We start from the raw sequence: 16,519 nt of genomic DNA, 5'->3' as shown, positions 1-16,519 counted from the left end.
GCCTGGGGCTAAGGCCCACCCCATTGCGGCCAACATGGCATGGCCACCAGCTCCCCATGGGCACCGGTATCCCAGCACCACCATTCCTGACCCAGGGAGCCCCAGGAGGTGTCGGGGCCCGGGGTAATGTGACATGGCAGTGGAGTTTGAGGGTATGGAGAGGGAAACTGGCAGCTCTTACAACCCGGCAGATGGCATTTTCAATTAAATTAAGCAAAATATCTGCTGATGTTCCAAGCCAGACTAGTTAAAAGGACTTCACAGGACAATGAACACAACTGTACGTTTACAGGAGATGGCATTAGGTGACACCAGTTTTGTGAGCTCACCTGTGATGGAGATGCACAGCAGAAAACCCACCAGAGCTTAAGATACGCTTGTCTCCAGGAGGAAGGGAACAGCGTGGAGGTTTTGCTGGAAGCTGTGGGGCAAGACTTGGTGCCACAGAGCTTTGGCTCCCTGCCACACGGAAGGGCCGGCAGCGAGCGGTCTGTGGCAGAGGTGGGTGTTCAGACTGTCGGGCAGCAGGACGACTGTCTGCCTGGTGGCAGTCACAGCAGGCTGCTGGAGCAGAACGCCCACCTCCAGAGTGCCCTGAAGGAGCTTGAGAGGCAATGCAGTGTCCTTCAAGAGGAAAACAGTCTTCTGAGGAAGGCAAGCTCTCCTGAAGTGCAGGAAGAGGAAGACAGGCTCAAGAAGAAGACTGCTAAGGTGCATCTCCTTAGCAAGCAGCTGCACGACAGAGCCAGGCAACTGCAGAACATCGTTTCCCTGATCAATACTAGAGACTGGGAAGCACTGGAGAGGCTGAAGCAGAAGATGGCTAAGCTGGGTCTCATTAGCAAGCAGCTACAAGGAATAGCCAGGCAACTGGTCAATACTCAAGTGCCACTGCCCATCCAAAGCTCCGCTCAGGAACTGTGCAGGCCATCATTTCCTCAGCAGAGGGCTGCAGAAATGGGACAACCCACCGGAGCTTTGCTGGCACAGGACGAGCAGGATGACTTCTCACAGAGGGCAGCTGAGGACCTTCAGGCACAAGTAGCTGCAGATGAAGAGGGCTGCCATAATGTGAGCACCCACTGCCCAACTTGTGAGCAGTTACAGGTGCAGCTTAAGAGACGACAAACAAAAGCACCCAACTGGCTGAAGAAATCACTCGCCTGCGTGGGCAGATGGGTTTGGCAGAGAGGGCACCTAAGGCGAGTGGCAGAGGAGTGAGATTCTGCCACCTGAACAAAGGTCTGTCTTCAGATCCAGCTGGAAGAGACAGAGCGCCAACTGAAAGGCACGCGAGAAATGGAGGAAGTCAACAGCTGGAGAAGACACATGAGGAGACAATGTCAGCGCTCCAGAGGAAAGAGGAGGAACACACGTGTTTGCAGAGGGCTCGGGCAGAAGCACACAGGGAACACAAAGAAATCCTGCAGATGATTCAAGTCCAGGTGACTGAAATGTATGAGCGGATTAAGGAGCTAAAAAACCAACACCAGCAGCTCTTTCAGGAACTTGTACGGGTGGAAGGAGAAAGATCCAACCGTATCATTTGCAGGCCATGCCAGGATGCCTTGGGCATAGACAAGGACTCCATCCTCCTGAAGACGGTGAGAAAACAACTGGCAGAGCTTCGAGCACTCGGTTGAGCTATGATCCTTTCGATGGTCCCAATGAGTGGCCTGAACTGCGTTTACACCTCTGGAGATGTAGATGAAGGTGGTTGGTATGTGGGAGAGCTGCCTGATGGCACAAGAGGCTCTGTCCCCTCTAATCTTGCTGAAGAAGTCTCAGATGACCACCCGATGACACCAGAGTCTCCAGAGGCAAGTGGCTGGTTGCAGGACACAGATGACATCTGTCCTGTCTTCTTCTAGCTTCTTATTAAATCTTTTCTTGACTATCTCCCTGTAGCATCTTGCTCTCTGTGCTGTGTGTGTGTGAACTGAAAGGACTGTGTGCCAGCTCGTGGGGGTTGGCGTGGGTGGGCTGGGTGCCAGCTACTGGAGTCAGCCTGGGGGTGTAGGCACCCCTGGCTTGTGGTGCCAGCTACTGGAGTGGGTGTCAGTGCAGCTAGTGCGATGAGGGGGGGGGTCTCAGTGCAGCTGCTGGAGCGAGTGGGGGTCTGGGCCAGCAGGCTCTGCGGCAGGAACAGTGCCTGTCCTCAAAACCACTTACTGGGGGACTGGCAGGAGTGAGGTGAGTGGGGGGCTCTATGAGGGTCTTCCCGAGAGCTGGTGTGCATGGGCTGTGCGTGTGCATTCTCACTTGTCCAGAGAGGTTGTGGAGTCTCCTTCTCTGGAGATATTTAAGACCCGCCTGGACAAAATGCAGCCTGTTCTAGGTGACCCTGCTTCGGCAGGGGGCTTGGACTAGATGACCCACAGAGGTCGCTTCCTTCTGTGATTCTGTCATTCTCTGAAAGTGCCTCTAACACAAGCAAAAATGACATAGCCTTTTTCCCCATACACTTTTTCATTGCAGATGGTAAACATGCCCAACGAAACGGAGACAAATGTAATTCTAAAACTTTCCCTAAAACTTGTAGGAGTTCTAAACTGGGTTTGCTTAAATAGGATGTTCAACTTTTGCCTTTGCCTGCAGCATACATTTTCCCATATTGGCCATGTTTTGTTTCTTGATGTCCTTTTGTAATACAGGTCAAACTATAATTGTACTACAGGCCAAACTTCTTTTATCAGGGAAAAGAGAAAGTCCAAACTTGATGTTTCCTGTGCAGGTTACCAGCTCAAATATGGCAGTGTTCAATGTTAAAGGATAGTTACAATTTGGTAACAGGATTTGAGGAGCAGGTGTCTCTTTAAGTAAAGCTTCCCTGTAATGACATCCTTCACCTCCTGACAAACGTGAGCAGTCTAGAAACCAAATAGGTGTAGTTGCTGGATTGTCTGCATCTGGTCAAAGTCTCTTCGTCCAGCATGTAAATTAGTATGCATGCTGGGTTTCTTCATCTTTTGAGTCTGGGGTAGAATTGGGGTAGGTGGTCCGTGAGTCTGTGGTCACAATCAACCTCCCCCTGCTGGAGTTGCCTTTCCCCTAGTTACCTGTTTCTTTTGGCAATCTCAGCAGCTTTTCATAGCTCGTTAGCTATTCCTACGAATTATCGCTCTCTGGTTTTACTTAGGACAGGTACATCCTTCTTATGAAACAGTAACGTTGTTCAAAACCCTGTTTCTTAGTCTCTACAGTTAATTTTAAACTTAGTAAGGGCAGGGCTTTACAAAAATACCTGTAACAGCAACAGTCTGGTTTATTTGAGTCAGCATTTCACGTTTTGATTCCCCTTTTTATTCCTTAGTATAACAGTACGAAAAGTATTATGAGGGCTATGCTGTTGGCACTCAGTGCCAAGCTCCAGTAAACAGAGAGAACTTTTCTCCAGATGATTTTGGTCCACCTGGGACCGGAGGAGAAAACTCACCATATGCTCAGGGACATAGGGTGGATTATCCTGGTGGGCAGAGCCACAGAAATCATCACAGAGCTGGAAATTACCCTGAAAAACCTTGTGGAGGAGAGAGCCATGTCACCAAAGATCCTAGCGATAGGACGAGAGGCAATGGCCTGAAGTTGCGTCAGGGAGGTTTAGGTTGGATGCTACCACAGGTGAGTTCTCACCGGGGCTTTGCAGTTGGCTTACCTTTCCTTTGGAAAGGCTTGTAGAGCTTCAGAAATCTCTTTTGTGTTTGCTCCAAAGGGTGTCTGAAAATCTGATGGTGTTTATTGACGTTAGAAAGTGTCTAGTTTGGAGCTTTCTCCTTAATTTCATGTTGTTTGCGTTATCAGTAAAGCGCTTGGATCGTCATTTGCTTTAAGCCACGTGGACTGAGCAATTTTTGCCTGCGACACTCTGGAAAAACTAGTAACTGACTCATTTGTGTAGATGAGTTGAAAAAACCTCTGCTAAATACCACTGAAGGAAAGGGTACCATACGGAGGACAGAGATTGAGAAACTGGCGAGAAATCACCCCAGCAAAGTTGTGCACATCCTGGAAATGCAGAAGGACTTAGGGTCTCTCTCCCAGAAGGCTTATTTCTGGAGTGGTCTCTCAGGGAAAAAGGCAAAGCCACCGAGTTTGTCACTGGAGATGTTGCTGTGGGCTGCAGCAGGCAGCCCCAGCTGGGTTCCCATCGGAAATGAGGAAATGTGTGTGTCTGTCGGAAGAAACTGTTCTTTTAGGCAAAACACCGTTGTTGACCTTGAAAACAACAGCACCAAATGCTACTGTCTCTGCCCACTCTTGGTCCCAAATGACCATAATCATTAGGTAGAAAGAACCAGGAAAGAAGAATACACACCCCGTCACCTACACCTCTCCCTCTGCCTGTTCGTATGCCTGTATCTGTCCCTATGCCTTTATCTCTGTCTATGCCTGTATCTGCATCTAAACTTCCTCCATGGGCGTTCAGTTCCTGTGCCCAGAGCATTCAGAAACAGATGATGGAGCACTGGCTGTAGAACGCAGCCCTGGGGAACCCCAGTGGGGACTGGCCACCAGCCTGATGGAACCCCATATCCTGGGACCCTTGGAGCCCTTTCGAGTCCCCAGAGGCTCATCTGGAGGGCCAAACCCCTCCTTTTCAGGGACCGAGACTTTCTTTTATCCTCCATAGCCTTCTTTTAGAGCCCACAGTTTCATTTTGAGGTTCTCAACCCCCACTGTTAGGGCAAAAAGCCTTTTTTTCGGTTCCAAGCTGCCATCCTGAGTGTCCAGACCCACATTTTCATGGCCCAAACCCCTCTTGTAGGGCCTAGAGCCACCTTTTCAGTTCCTAAAGCCTCATTTTTCGTGTCCAAGCCTGTCGTGTTGATGTGGCAGAAAATAAACCCCCTTGTTTCTAACGCTGTTCACCAACGTGAGAGGCTGGGTGTGGCTAGGTTTAAATTCTGAGTGATGTCCAATTTGCCACTACCAGTCCAGTCGCGTTTCCACGATTCTGGATACACTCGTAGCAGTCTGCACCTTCAGTCCAGTCGTGCTCATGAACTGGCACAGCCGAATTTGGTCACGTTCAGTGAGAAACTGTGACAACTGGCTACTGAAACAGGGCAGTTTTATTTGTGCAACAGGTATAGAGGTTTTTTGAATTGCCGGTGATAGTGACTGTCTGCAAGAAAGCACGTGCAAATATAAAACGCATGAAAAGTTTATAAATAATACAGCCTGGCTATGGTAACTCTTCCTCAGAAAAGCGCTTGGTTGAAGTCTCACCCAAGGCGTCCCAAGGGGAGGAGATGCAAGGCTCAGCCCGTCGGACAATCCTGGTTGTCGGAGGCACTCTGAGGTGGAGTTTCCCTTGACTTGCTCACGGTGTTATCCTCGTTTTCTCCGAAGATCTACGGTGTTATCTTCTTCTCCGAAAATCCCCCATTTCCCTGGCTATTTTTATATCCTTTCTACCTTTAAGGTGGAGTTTGAGTGACTGTAGTCATACATACCTTTTGTCATGATTGGTGTAAAATTCTCTCGCTTTACGTTTAAAGGTACAGTTTACGAAAAATCGAGAGCGCAGACTCGAAAAGGGGTGGTTGCACCTCAGAGGTGGGTAGCCTTTGGGATGGAGGTGTGTTTTGGTATTAAAATGATATTAAAATGAGCGAAGTTCACCAGAGGGTAGCACTTTGGCAAGGTTTGAAAACCTGTTGGCTCAGGGGGCCAGATGAGCTGCTGATCAGTTCTAGAGGACCATTTCTTCCTGCTTTGTGATCACAGAGCAGGGCCACGGAGTCTCCACTCCGTTCCGTCCTCTGTGGTACATTTCAGGGAGTTGGTGTGTGAGTGGATTCCTCGCATGCCTGCTGCAGCTGTGTCCCATCCTCAGAGCTCCTTTGGATTTCATGCTTTCCCTCAATGGGTGAACACTGCTACGTTTTTCATATGAACCTTAATTTTCAGATGTAAAACCTGAATTTTACTAATAATTCCACAGTACCCCTCTCCGTGGCGCAGTGGCAGTGATTCTGGTGGTGGGAGTGGAAACTCCTGTGCCAGCGGGTCGCTCCACGCATGCTCCTTCTCCTGGACTGCAGGTTCCCCTGCCTCCACGGGCCTCCAACTCTGACCCCCTCCTGCTTTCACAGGCAGTGCGAGGCTGCTGGGACCAGCGAACGGCAAACTAATTGCTGAGCAGGACCCTCCCTCAGGTGTTAACACAGCAAAAGCAAAGGCAGTGACTCCCCTCTCAGTTCTCATAGCTTTTAAAGTCTCAAAGTTCAACCTCCACAAAGTGGAGAATTTTCTTGCTTCCTTGGATCCCATCCTAATTTCTTCCCACAGTTTCGTTCCTATATCCGCCCAAGTCTGAACTTCAAAGGCAGCATTAACTGAGGGGATTAAGTCCTTTCTCCATGCCCAAAGCAACAGAGACTTCAAGGCAGCCGAGTCATATTGTAACCCTTTCACGGAGAGGATGTATTGGAGGAGTTTAACCACTGCTGACTCTTCCTTTGTCAGTGTGGACCCCATCTCCTCCCCGGCCGCCTGCTTGATCAGGGCAGGGTTTCGGGGATTTCTTTTCCCGATTGGGTGCGCTAGCAACTCCCAGGTGCCGGGGCAGCACTCACCTTTGGCCGGCTTTCGCTCCCTCAGGGTTCGGTCTCCCTGGAGAAATCAGCCATTGACGCTAGTGCCGATCTGGGGGTCCAGCCCTCAGTCTTCGGTCTTCCTGGAGAAATCAGCCGTCGATGCTAATGCTGATCTGAGGGTCCCTGTTCGGGTGCCATTTGTTGCAGCAGCGTCAAGGACTCAACCAATATGATCCATAACAGTCAACTTTATTAGCAAAGAAGCTGGATTATATAGACAGCACTCGGTTATGATTAGTCGCTATACATAAACACTCTGTACAACACTCAGCTCTAATTGGTCACCATACATAAAAACATCTATCAATAAAACATGCCGGTTACATAAGCAGTACTCAAACTATGATTGGTCAGTATTCATAGAACGACTGTTTACCTGCAGCTGGCCTGAGAATGATTGTCTTTCCCACAGCCAGCCTGGGAAAGGTCTGTTTTCCCACAGCCGGCCTGAGAAAGGCCTTGAGGCCTGTGCTGCTTGAAGCCTGTGCTACTACAAACCGACGGAGTCCATATTCAGAGTGGCTGGGTTGTTCACAATATGTCTATGTTTTTCCAGAAACCCTACAGCTCTGCTGGACCTTGTACTAACAAACAAGGAGGGACTGGTTGAGTATGTGAAGTTTGGGGCAGCCTCGGTTGGCGTGACCATGTAAATGGTGGAGTTCAGGATCCTGTGTGGAGGAAGCAAGGCAATAAGTAGAATCAAAATCTTGGACTTCAGGAGAGTTAAATTTGGCCTCTTCCGGGACCTACTCAGAGGAATCCTGTGGGTCAAGGCTCTAGAAGGTAGGGGGAGTCCAAGACAGCTGGTCACTGTTTAAATATCATGTCCTCCACGCTCAGAATCGGTGTACCCACCTGAGCAAGAAATCTAGCAAAGGAGGCAGGAGACCCCCGTGGATGAGCAAGAAGCTTCTAGCTGAGCTCAGGTGGAAGGGAAAGGTCCATGGAATGAGGAAAGAGGGGCAGGCCACTTGGGAGGAGTACAGGAATGTTATCAAAGCACACAGGGATTCAATGAGGAAGGCTACGGTCCACCTGGAACTGAATCTGGCAAGGGATGTCAAGGACAACAAGAAGGGCTTCTTGAAGTACATCAGCAGTAAATAGGAGTCTAGGGACAATGTGGGGCCACTGCTGAATGAGGTGGGTGTCCTGGTGACGGAGGATGCAAAGAATACAGAGTTATTGAAACATTAGCCTTTAGTGGTAAGGCTGGCCTTTAGGAATCCCAGGCCCTGGAGGTAAGAGAGGAAGCCCACAGAGAGTATGACTTTCCCTTGATCGAGGAGGACTGTATGAGAGGTCGCTTGAGAAATCTGGAAACCCACAAATCCATGGGCCCCGATGGTATGCACCCACGAGTGCTGAGGGAGCTGTCAGATGTCTTTGTTGAGCCACTCTCCATCATCTTTGAGAGGTCCTGGAGGACAGGAGAGGTGCCTGTGGTGTGGAGAAAAGCCAATGTCACTCCAATCTTCAAAAAGAGCAAGAAGGAGGACCCAGGGAACTACAGGCCCTTCAGCTTCTCCTCCATCCACGAAAAGGTGATGGAGCAGCTTATCCTGGAGGCCATCATCAAACAAATGGAGGAAAAGAAGGTTATCAGGAGTAGTCGGCATGGCTTCACCAAGGGGAAATCATGCCTGACCAATCTGATAGCTTTCTACGATGGCATGACTGGCTGGGTAGATGAAGGGAGAGCCGTGGATGTTGTCTACCTCGACTTCTGCAAGGCTTTCGACACAGTCTCCCATAACATCCTCCTAGGGAAGCTCAGGAACTGTGGGCTGGATGAGTGGTCGGTGAGGTGGATTGAGAACAGGCTGAACGGCAGAACTCAGAGGGTTGTTGTCAGTGGCGCTGAGTCTAGTTGGAGGCCGGTAACTAGTGGTGTCCCCCACGGGTCAGTATTAGGCCCAGTCTTGTTTAACGTCTTGATCAACGACCTGGATGAAGAGTTAGAATGTACCCTTAGCAAGTTTGCTGATGACACCAAACTGGGAGGTGTGGTAGATACACCAGAAGGCTGTGCTGCCATTCAGAGTGACCTGGACAGGCTGGAGAGTTGGGCAGAGAGGAACCTGATGAGGTTCAATAAAGGCAAATGCAGAGTCCTGCACCTGGGGAGGAACAACCCCATGCATCAGTACAGGCTTGGGGCTGACCTGATGGAGAGCAGCTCTGTGGAGAGGGACCTGGGTGTCCTAGTGGACGACAGGTTAATCATGAGCCAGCAGTGTGCCCTGGCTGCCAAGAAGGCCAATGGCATCCTGGGATGCATTAGGAGGAGTGTGGCCAGCAGGTCGAGGGAGGTTTTTCTTTCCCTCTACACTGCCCTGGTGAGTCCTCATCTGGAGTACTGTGTGCAGTTCTGGGCTCCCCAGTTCAAGAAAGATGAAGAGCTACTGGAGAGAGTCCAGCGGAGGGCTACAAGGATGATGAGGGGACTGGAACATCTCTCCTATGAGGAGAGGCTGAGGGAGTTGGGCTTGTTCAGCCTGAAGAAGAGAAGGCTGCGAGGGGACCTAATACATGCTTAAAAATATCTGCAGGGTGGGTGTCAGGAGGATGGGGCCAAACTCTTTCCAGTGGTGCCCAGCGACAGGACAAGGGGCACAAACTGAAGCAGAGGAAGTTCTATCTGAACATGAGGAGGAACTTCTTCCCTCTGAGAATGACAGAGCCCTGGAACAGGCTGCTCAGAGAGGTTGTGGAGTCTCCTTCTCTGGAGATATTCAAGACCCGCCTGGACAAGGTCCTGTGCAGCCTGCTGTAGGTGACCCTGCTTCAGCAGGAGGGTTGGACTAGATGACCCACAGAGGTCCCTTCCAACCCCGAACATACTGTGATTCCTTGATTCTCTGGGCTGGACAAACCCAGCTCCCTTAGCCGCTCCTCACAGGCAAAGTTTTCTACTCCCTGGCTGTCCTGAGGGCATTTTGTTAAACCCAGTCCAGCCTACCAATATCATTTCTGAACTAGAGATCTGAAATTAGAAGCAAGTGTTCCAGAGAATCCGTGACATCAATCTCCTGGCCATGCTCCTGGTCATACAGCCCAGGAAGCTGGTGGCCTCCCTGGTTGCCAGGGCACACGGCTGCCTCCTGTCCAACTCCCTGACCACCAAGACCTTTCCCACAGGTCTGCTCCCAACCAGGCAGCCCCAGCCTCTGCCACTGTCAGGGTGAGTCCCCTGCAGAGGTAGACACTGGCATTTGTTCTTCTGGCATTTCATGAGGTTCCTGCCAGTACATGCTATCCTTGAGCTTCTTCTTTGAGCAGAAAGAGGTCAGGGACAACTTTTTAGGAAAGACTCAGACAGAGAAGACATTGAAACCCTCAGCCCTAATGGGGTCTACTTTTTATTAACTCATTGTCGTTGTTCAGGAGCAGTGCTGCATTTTCCTTGTTCAGCCTTGGTCTCTAATCCATCAATTGAAACTCTTCTCTTTGCTCTTGACTTTTCTTGCAGTCACCAATTCCAGGTTGAGCCACCCCATGACAGTTGCTTCCTGGTCCCTGTCAGTTCCCTGGTCTCTTCCAACCCAGCCCCGCTGTCCCACACATGGACCCGTGACCCCACTGTTTGGGCACAGCATGAGAAAGGGTGTATTCGGTATGAGCAGTAGTTTGTCTGTCATTATCCCCAGGACATCCCTTTGTGCCCTGTTGTCTTCTGTTCCTCCTGCTCAAGAAAGCCTCCCCTAGTCCCTGGAACCTACTCACGTCTAACTGCATCCCACGTGGAGTTTCGCTCCCCCCTGTTCTGGGATCTGCAAGTGTCTGGACAAGGAGAGAGGTCGAGCAGGGCTGGCCATTCCCCCCATGTAGGCACTGATCCCAGCAGGAGGAAGGAAGTGGCTGTGTAGCAAAACTCACCCAGAAACCTGAGGTGAATGGGCAGTGGTGTAAGTGGCTGGACAGGGAGGCCACCAGTGAAAGCTCACTCCATTCCCACTCCTGAACACATCATCCCATGTCCTCCTTCCCTTCATCCCACAGTAAACCCCAGCAAAGCAGCACAGATTCACAGGGCAATTTCTTCAGGCTGTTCCTGACCTCAGCTTTGGAAGAAGAGCCCAAGCTCCAGAAACTGCCACTAAGGAAAACCCCTTTTATTTCAGAGATGTGACATGGGTGGCTATCTGTACCGTCATGCCAGAAACAAGTGCAAAGACTTTTGGGTCAGACAGACTGGGATCATGTCTCTGGAAAAGTGGAGTGGATGCAGACATTTCTGGCCAAACAGAATTCTCACAAATAAAATACCTAAAGCACAGGACATTCCCCAGGCATATTGGAAATTACTGGTGAAGAGACACGGGCAGATTATTGCTGCTGAAAGAATGCTGATTGAATGAGCTTCTGCAGGGCATCTTTGAGCTCCTGGTTCCTCATGCTGTAGATGAGGGGGTTCACTGCTGGAGTAACCACAGAGTAGAGGAATGAAACCACTCGGTCCAGGGATGGGGAGGAGATGGAAGGGGTCTTCAGGTAGGCAAACGTGCCAGTGCTGATAAACAGGGAGAGCACGGCCAGGTGAGGGAGGCACGTGGAAAAGGCTTTGTGCCTTCCCTGCTCAGAGGGGATCCTCAGCACGGCCCTGAAGATCTGCACATAGGACAGCACAATGAAAACAAAACATCCAAAAACTAAAGAAAGACTAACTACCAGAAGTCCAACTTCCCTGAGGTAAGAGTGTGAGCAGGAGAGCTTGAGGATCTGGCGGATTTCACAGAAGAACTGATCCACAGCATTGCCCTTGCAGAGGGGGATGGAAAATGTATTGGCAGTGTGCAGGAGAGAATTGAGCAAAGCACTGCCCCAGGCAGCGGCTGCCATGTGGACACAAGCTCTGCTGCCCAGGAGGGTCCCGTAGTGCAGGGGTCTGCAGATGGCAGTGTAGCGGTCATAGGCCATGACAGTCAGAAGACAAAACTCATCTCCAATGAAGAAGTTAAACAGAAAGAGCTGGGCAGCACATCCCAAGTAAGAGACAGCTTTCGTATCCCAGACAGAACTGGCCATGGCTTTTAGGAGAACGGTGGAGATGGAGCCCAGGTCAATGAGGGAGAGGTTGAGGAGGAAGAAGTACATGGGTGTGTGGAGGCGGTGGTCGCAGGCTATGGTGGTGATGATGAGGCCATTGCTGAGGAGGGCAATCAGGTAGATGCTGAGGAAGAGCCAGAAGTGCAAGAGCTGCTGCTCCCGTGTATCTGCCAAAGCCAGGAGGAGAAACTCGGTGATGGAGCTGCCATTGGACATCTCCTTCCTCTGACAGCAGAAACACTGTCCAAGGAGGAAAAGACATTGACAAGTTAGGGGGTTCTTCTCTGAGCCATTTCTTGTAGACCTTCACCCTGCTACACACACTGTCCTTTCTTTTTCTAGATTTTCCTTCTGCACCATGCCTGGAGCTCTGATTTTTGCTGGATGAAAGTGCCATGAGGAGCAGGACTTCTTCCCACTGGCTGCAGAGCAGTCAGCCCTGCTCTGCAAGTGTGGGTTCATGAGCATGGTGGAGCAGGGGCACGTGCTGGTGTTCAACTTTGTCAGATGAAACTGTTCCTGCTTTACAAGTGCTTGCCAGCACCTACACTCCCAGATGGAGTTAAGGAACTAGGACAGTAGAAGACAGCATGAAAGGTTTAGGGTTTTTTTCCAGCTGCCTTCTATCTCAGCTGGAGAATGTTTTTGTATGTCAGAATCCCTCAGCATTTGTGCTGCACTCAGGGAGAACAGACCTAGTGCTGTAAGGCAAGAGGGTTGCTTTTAGCTTAGTGCAGAGTGAAGGGAGTTGAGCTGTCCCTCATCTTGTTCCCAGCTGCCCTGGGCTTGCACCATTCTGAGATGGAGAGTGATCTCATGGCACCTCCCAGCCCCTGTGCGCTGCAGAGGAAAAGGGACACATAAATGGAGAGCTGCCCCACGGCTCTGCTGGAGCTCGGGCTTCACAGGAGGTGGTTTGTGCCTTGGATCCACAGCCCTGAGGGCAAAGGTTTTGCTGGGCAGGAGAGGAGGCAAGGGGGCTTGCTCCAAGGAAGGGCTCTGCATTGGAGGGGATCACATGGAGTTTTCTGACTCATACCTCCTTCAGCATTTCTGGTTTTCATTTCCTCGCTTTCCCTGATCACATCCCTGCTGCCTGGAGATTTTTCTCCTGGGAGGTGTTTCCCTGTCCCAGATCTTTTCATTGTAAGCACTCACAGACCCCGTCCAAAACTGTGCTCTCACCTACAGAAACCTACCTGTTTGCAGGGCACTGCTTGCGTGCGTGTTCCTGTTAGAAATTCAAAAAGGCAGAACACCCTGATGGGTCCAGCAAAGATGAAGCTGGTGCTGTCCATAGGCAGGGGAGTGGCTGATGTCACTTTTGGAAGATCCTAGCAGACCTACTGAGAACTTGAAGAGGCTGCTGAGGAGTCCCAATTACTTGTTCAAATTCGAAAACTCCTTTTCTATTTCTCACTCCCTCTCTTTCCACACCTCCTCCTGTCCCCTGCCGCCAGAGTAAGAAACTCAAAACATAGATTTGGGAAATCTTCTTACCTTTGTAGCAGACACTACTTTGACCTTCCTGTTGAAACAGCCCCTTGGACGTTTCTGAATGCTGAGCTGCGAGGAGCCCTGCCCCACACAGCACCATTTCAACAGAAGAAAGATGCTGCCCTGCCAGGGGTCACTCCTTCCACCCACAGCTGTTCCCTGCAGTGCTGTGGGGAGCTCCCCGGGCAGGCTGGGTGCTGACCCTCGAAGGAAAAACAAAGAACCCAGGTGTGAATGGATTCTGCTCTGAAGGACAGCCCTGGGCACCCCTGTCTGCTCGGCCCTGTAGGTATCTCCAGTAGAAGGCAGCCATCACACCCTGTCCCTTCCAGAGGGCAGCAGGGAATCCCTGCTTTGGAGCATTTTCTTCTGGTCTACAACAGAAATGTAGTGAGACACTGACAGATCCAGTAATCTGTAAGATCTACTAGCTTTTGGAGACCCCTCCAGGAACGGCACCTGCATTGAGATTTACCATGTTACTGCCTGTGAAGACTTCTCTGCCAGTGTGCTCTCAGCATCCTCCCATCCCACACTGCCTTTAACCTCTCTCTGCCTCGCTCCTCTCCTGTCACTGCCTGCAGGCAGTGCCCTCAGCCCTGCTGGGCTTTGCAGAGGAGCTGCTCCTGGGCAGGGATGTCTCTCTGCAGCACTGCATGGTTGCCACCCCTGGAGCCCAGCCCAGCTCAGCAGCAGAGGACCAGCCCAAGGCAGCACTTTGTTTATCTACTCTGGGTTCCCTTGAGGTTTCCCTGGGAAACCAGGACAACTTACTGTGAAATAGGCTGACGTAATCACTGATATTTACTCCCTTGGTTGGGGAAAGACACTTAGTTTTAGCAGTGACATTTCTCCTATCACCAAAAGAGTTAGCTCCAAGGATCAGCTTTTCTTTTCCCAGATATAAGTACAACAGCAAGACCAGGACAGGCATATCCTTATAAAAATTCAATGGAAAATTAAAAGGAATGCAATGGGAGCCATGATGAGTTCTTGCTACATCAGGAACTGTCAAAGAAGAAAGAGAGAGTGTGAGACCACTGCTGAATTTAGGAACAGGAGGTGTAGATAGTTCTGAGATACTCTGTGTCCTCTTTGCCTCATTTACCACCAGCAAGATCTCCCAGGCCTTTGACCTTTGAGGTACGACTCTGGAAAAGAACAGTGAGCAGTAGATGAGGATCAAGTCCGGGGTTACTTTAGCAAAATACCCCCTTACCAGTCCATGGGACTGGAGAAGTAGCAGCCAACGTTCTGGTCAGCAAGGTCAGGTCACGTGGATGACTGAGCACAGCCATCCCCAGCAGTGGACATTCCCCATCTCCTAGGCTGAGGCATGCACACCAGACGGCAATGTCTATAATGACCCCAACTGGCAAAGGAGGGAACTTCTTTTCTGTTGAATTCTCAGGACAATCCTCTTCCTCCTCCTCTACCTGCAGACAGCCACCACTTTCCACTGCTGGGCTCAAACACGGCTGTAAGGGTTTGTTAAGGCCATCAGCCATTCCCTTGTGTCTCGCTGACATCCCCTGACCCTCTTTCCCACACCTACATATGGCCAACCAGTGCTGTTCAGGACCACTCACTCTTCAGAAGAGGTCTTGAGCTCTGAGTACTAGATGTTTTAAGAGAAGAGTTCTCTTTTGTATAAGATTTTACATTAATATTTTTTGTCTTTTGAGCAATAATAGGGAGGCATATTTTTTTTAATTACTTTGTAGAAAACCAAGAGGTGAGAGGTTGTTGTCCTGAATTTATACACTCAAGTTTGAAAGCAGATTCAATAGACATTTATAAATGCCTTGTTTGTGGAGCGGGTGAGTAGATGAGGAAAAATGCCCTAAAATTTAGAGGAATGGAATTGGATTTAATTTACAAAGGACTTAAAAAACAACTTAAATGATATTATCCCTGATATTCTGATGTTTGTTGATCCAAAATTAATAGTGGTAATGAATGCAGCACCAGCAGTAGTTTTCTCCAATGAATCTGCAAGGCGAAGTACGCTCCACAGCAATGTCACAGAAGACGTGATCATGTGCAAGACATACAGGATCCCATTGCATGCTTGTCCTGGGTTTGGCCAGAACAGGGTTAATTTTCACCGGACTCCAGGAAGGGACACAGCCGGGGGGTGGGGGCTGACCCCACCTGGCCAAACAGAGCCCGGTATTCCATACCATGTGACGTCACGCTGGGTTCCGGTGGGGGGGGGGCGGTGCGGCGGGAAGGCTCTCGCGGCTTGGGCGGGCGCAGCGCCGGTCCGGTTTCGGGAGAGCGGCTGTTGTACGGTTCGTGGTTGTGTTTTCTCCTTATCTGTATCGTTGTTGTTCCTGTTTTCCCTCTGTTTGCTGTTCTGTTAAACTGCCCTTATCCCGACCCACCAGTTTCTGCCTCTTTCTTTTCATTCTCCTCCGCACGCCGGCGGGGGGAGGGGCGGCCGCGTGGCGCTTTTGTTGCCGGCGGCAGCCGAAACCAAAACATTAAATTGGCGCCCAACGTGGGGCGGGGATAACGGCAGGGCTGAGCAGCGGCTGTTAAGACTGTTTTCTTAGATTTGCTTAAATTTTGTTATACGCATTTTTCTGTGTTAAGTAGTTGCCGGTAAAAAAGGAAAAAAAAAAAATGTTTCTGACTTTGATCAAGTGGCTCTGCTATGTAAATCCGTACTTGCACTATGTGTTCATTGCCATGCTGTTCATCATCACTGGAAAAAGGATTAAGATGATGATTTTGCTGTACTGTACGATATCGACTTATGATATGATAACATCACTGTGCATGAAATTAGTCTTGTATTTGCATGCGGCACTGCGGTCATTTCCGTACCTCGGATCCTATGTCTTAGATTTTGTTAATAATCAAACCCAGTCTGTGGGGAAAACCGAAGGGGATACCTTCCCCCACTCTTTCGCCCCCCCCCCCCCTCTCCCTCAGGCTGGTCCTAACTGCTTTTGAGAATTTCGAGTACCCGTGGGATGCTCAGGGCAGCACTCTCCTTTTGTTATGCCTCCTGAATGGGTTGCAGGTTTTGTTTAGGGTTAAGCAAGTCGTTAAGAACATCGTGCAGAGACCTGCCCCGGGGCCGGATAGCTGTGAGTGGCTGGGTGTGTGGGACAGCATGGGCAGATGTCTAGAGCAGTGGGCACCTGCGGTGTGTTTTAAACTCACCCCTGAACAAATACAGAACCCGGACAATCTGGTAAAATATCTGAAAAAAGTGTGCTGCCACCCTGGGAATTCCAGAGAGACACAGATCACCACAATGTGCTGGGGTCTGGCCCATGCCTACCGAGCCATGTTCAACACTGTTCAGTGCCTTAAAGGGGAAAGGGGGGGAAGCGAAGCGGCAGGCGCTGCAACTG

The 16,519-nt window shown here is 50.3% G+C and overlaps 1 protein-coding gene across 1 annotated transcript; it reads right to left on the bottom strand.

Annotated features, from left to right (window-relative positions):
* Positions 1 to 10,934: 10,934 nt before the first annotated feature.
* On the bottom strand, positions 10,935 to 11,870 carry LOC142364855 (olfactory receptor 14J1-like). Its single transcript, XM_075444978.1, has one exon. It carries the CDS (start codon positions 11,868 to 11,870, stop codon positions 10,935 to 10,937), a length of 936 nt encoding a protein of 311 aa, XP_075301093.1.
* Positions 11,871 to 16,519: the final 4,649 nt, after the last annotated feature.

This window comes from Opisthocomus hoazin, chromosome 29 (genome assembly GCF_030867145.1).
Source record: "Opisthocomus hoazin isolate bOpiHoa1 chromosome 29, bOpiHoa1.hap1, whole genome shotgun sequence".
Taxonomy (NCBI): Eukaryota; Metazoa; Chordata; class Aves; order Opisthocomiformes; family Opisthocomidae; genus Opisthocomus; species Opisthocomus hoazin.
The sequence above is the reverse complement of the archived record's forward strand: the minus strand, read 5'-3'. Positions and strand labels throughout refer to the sequence as shown.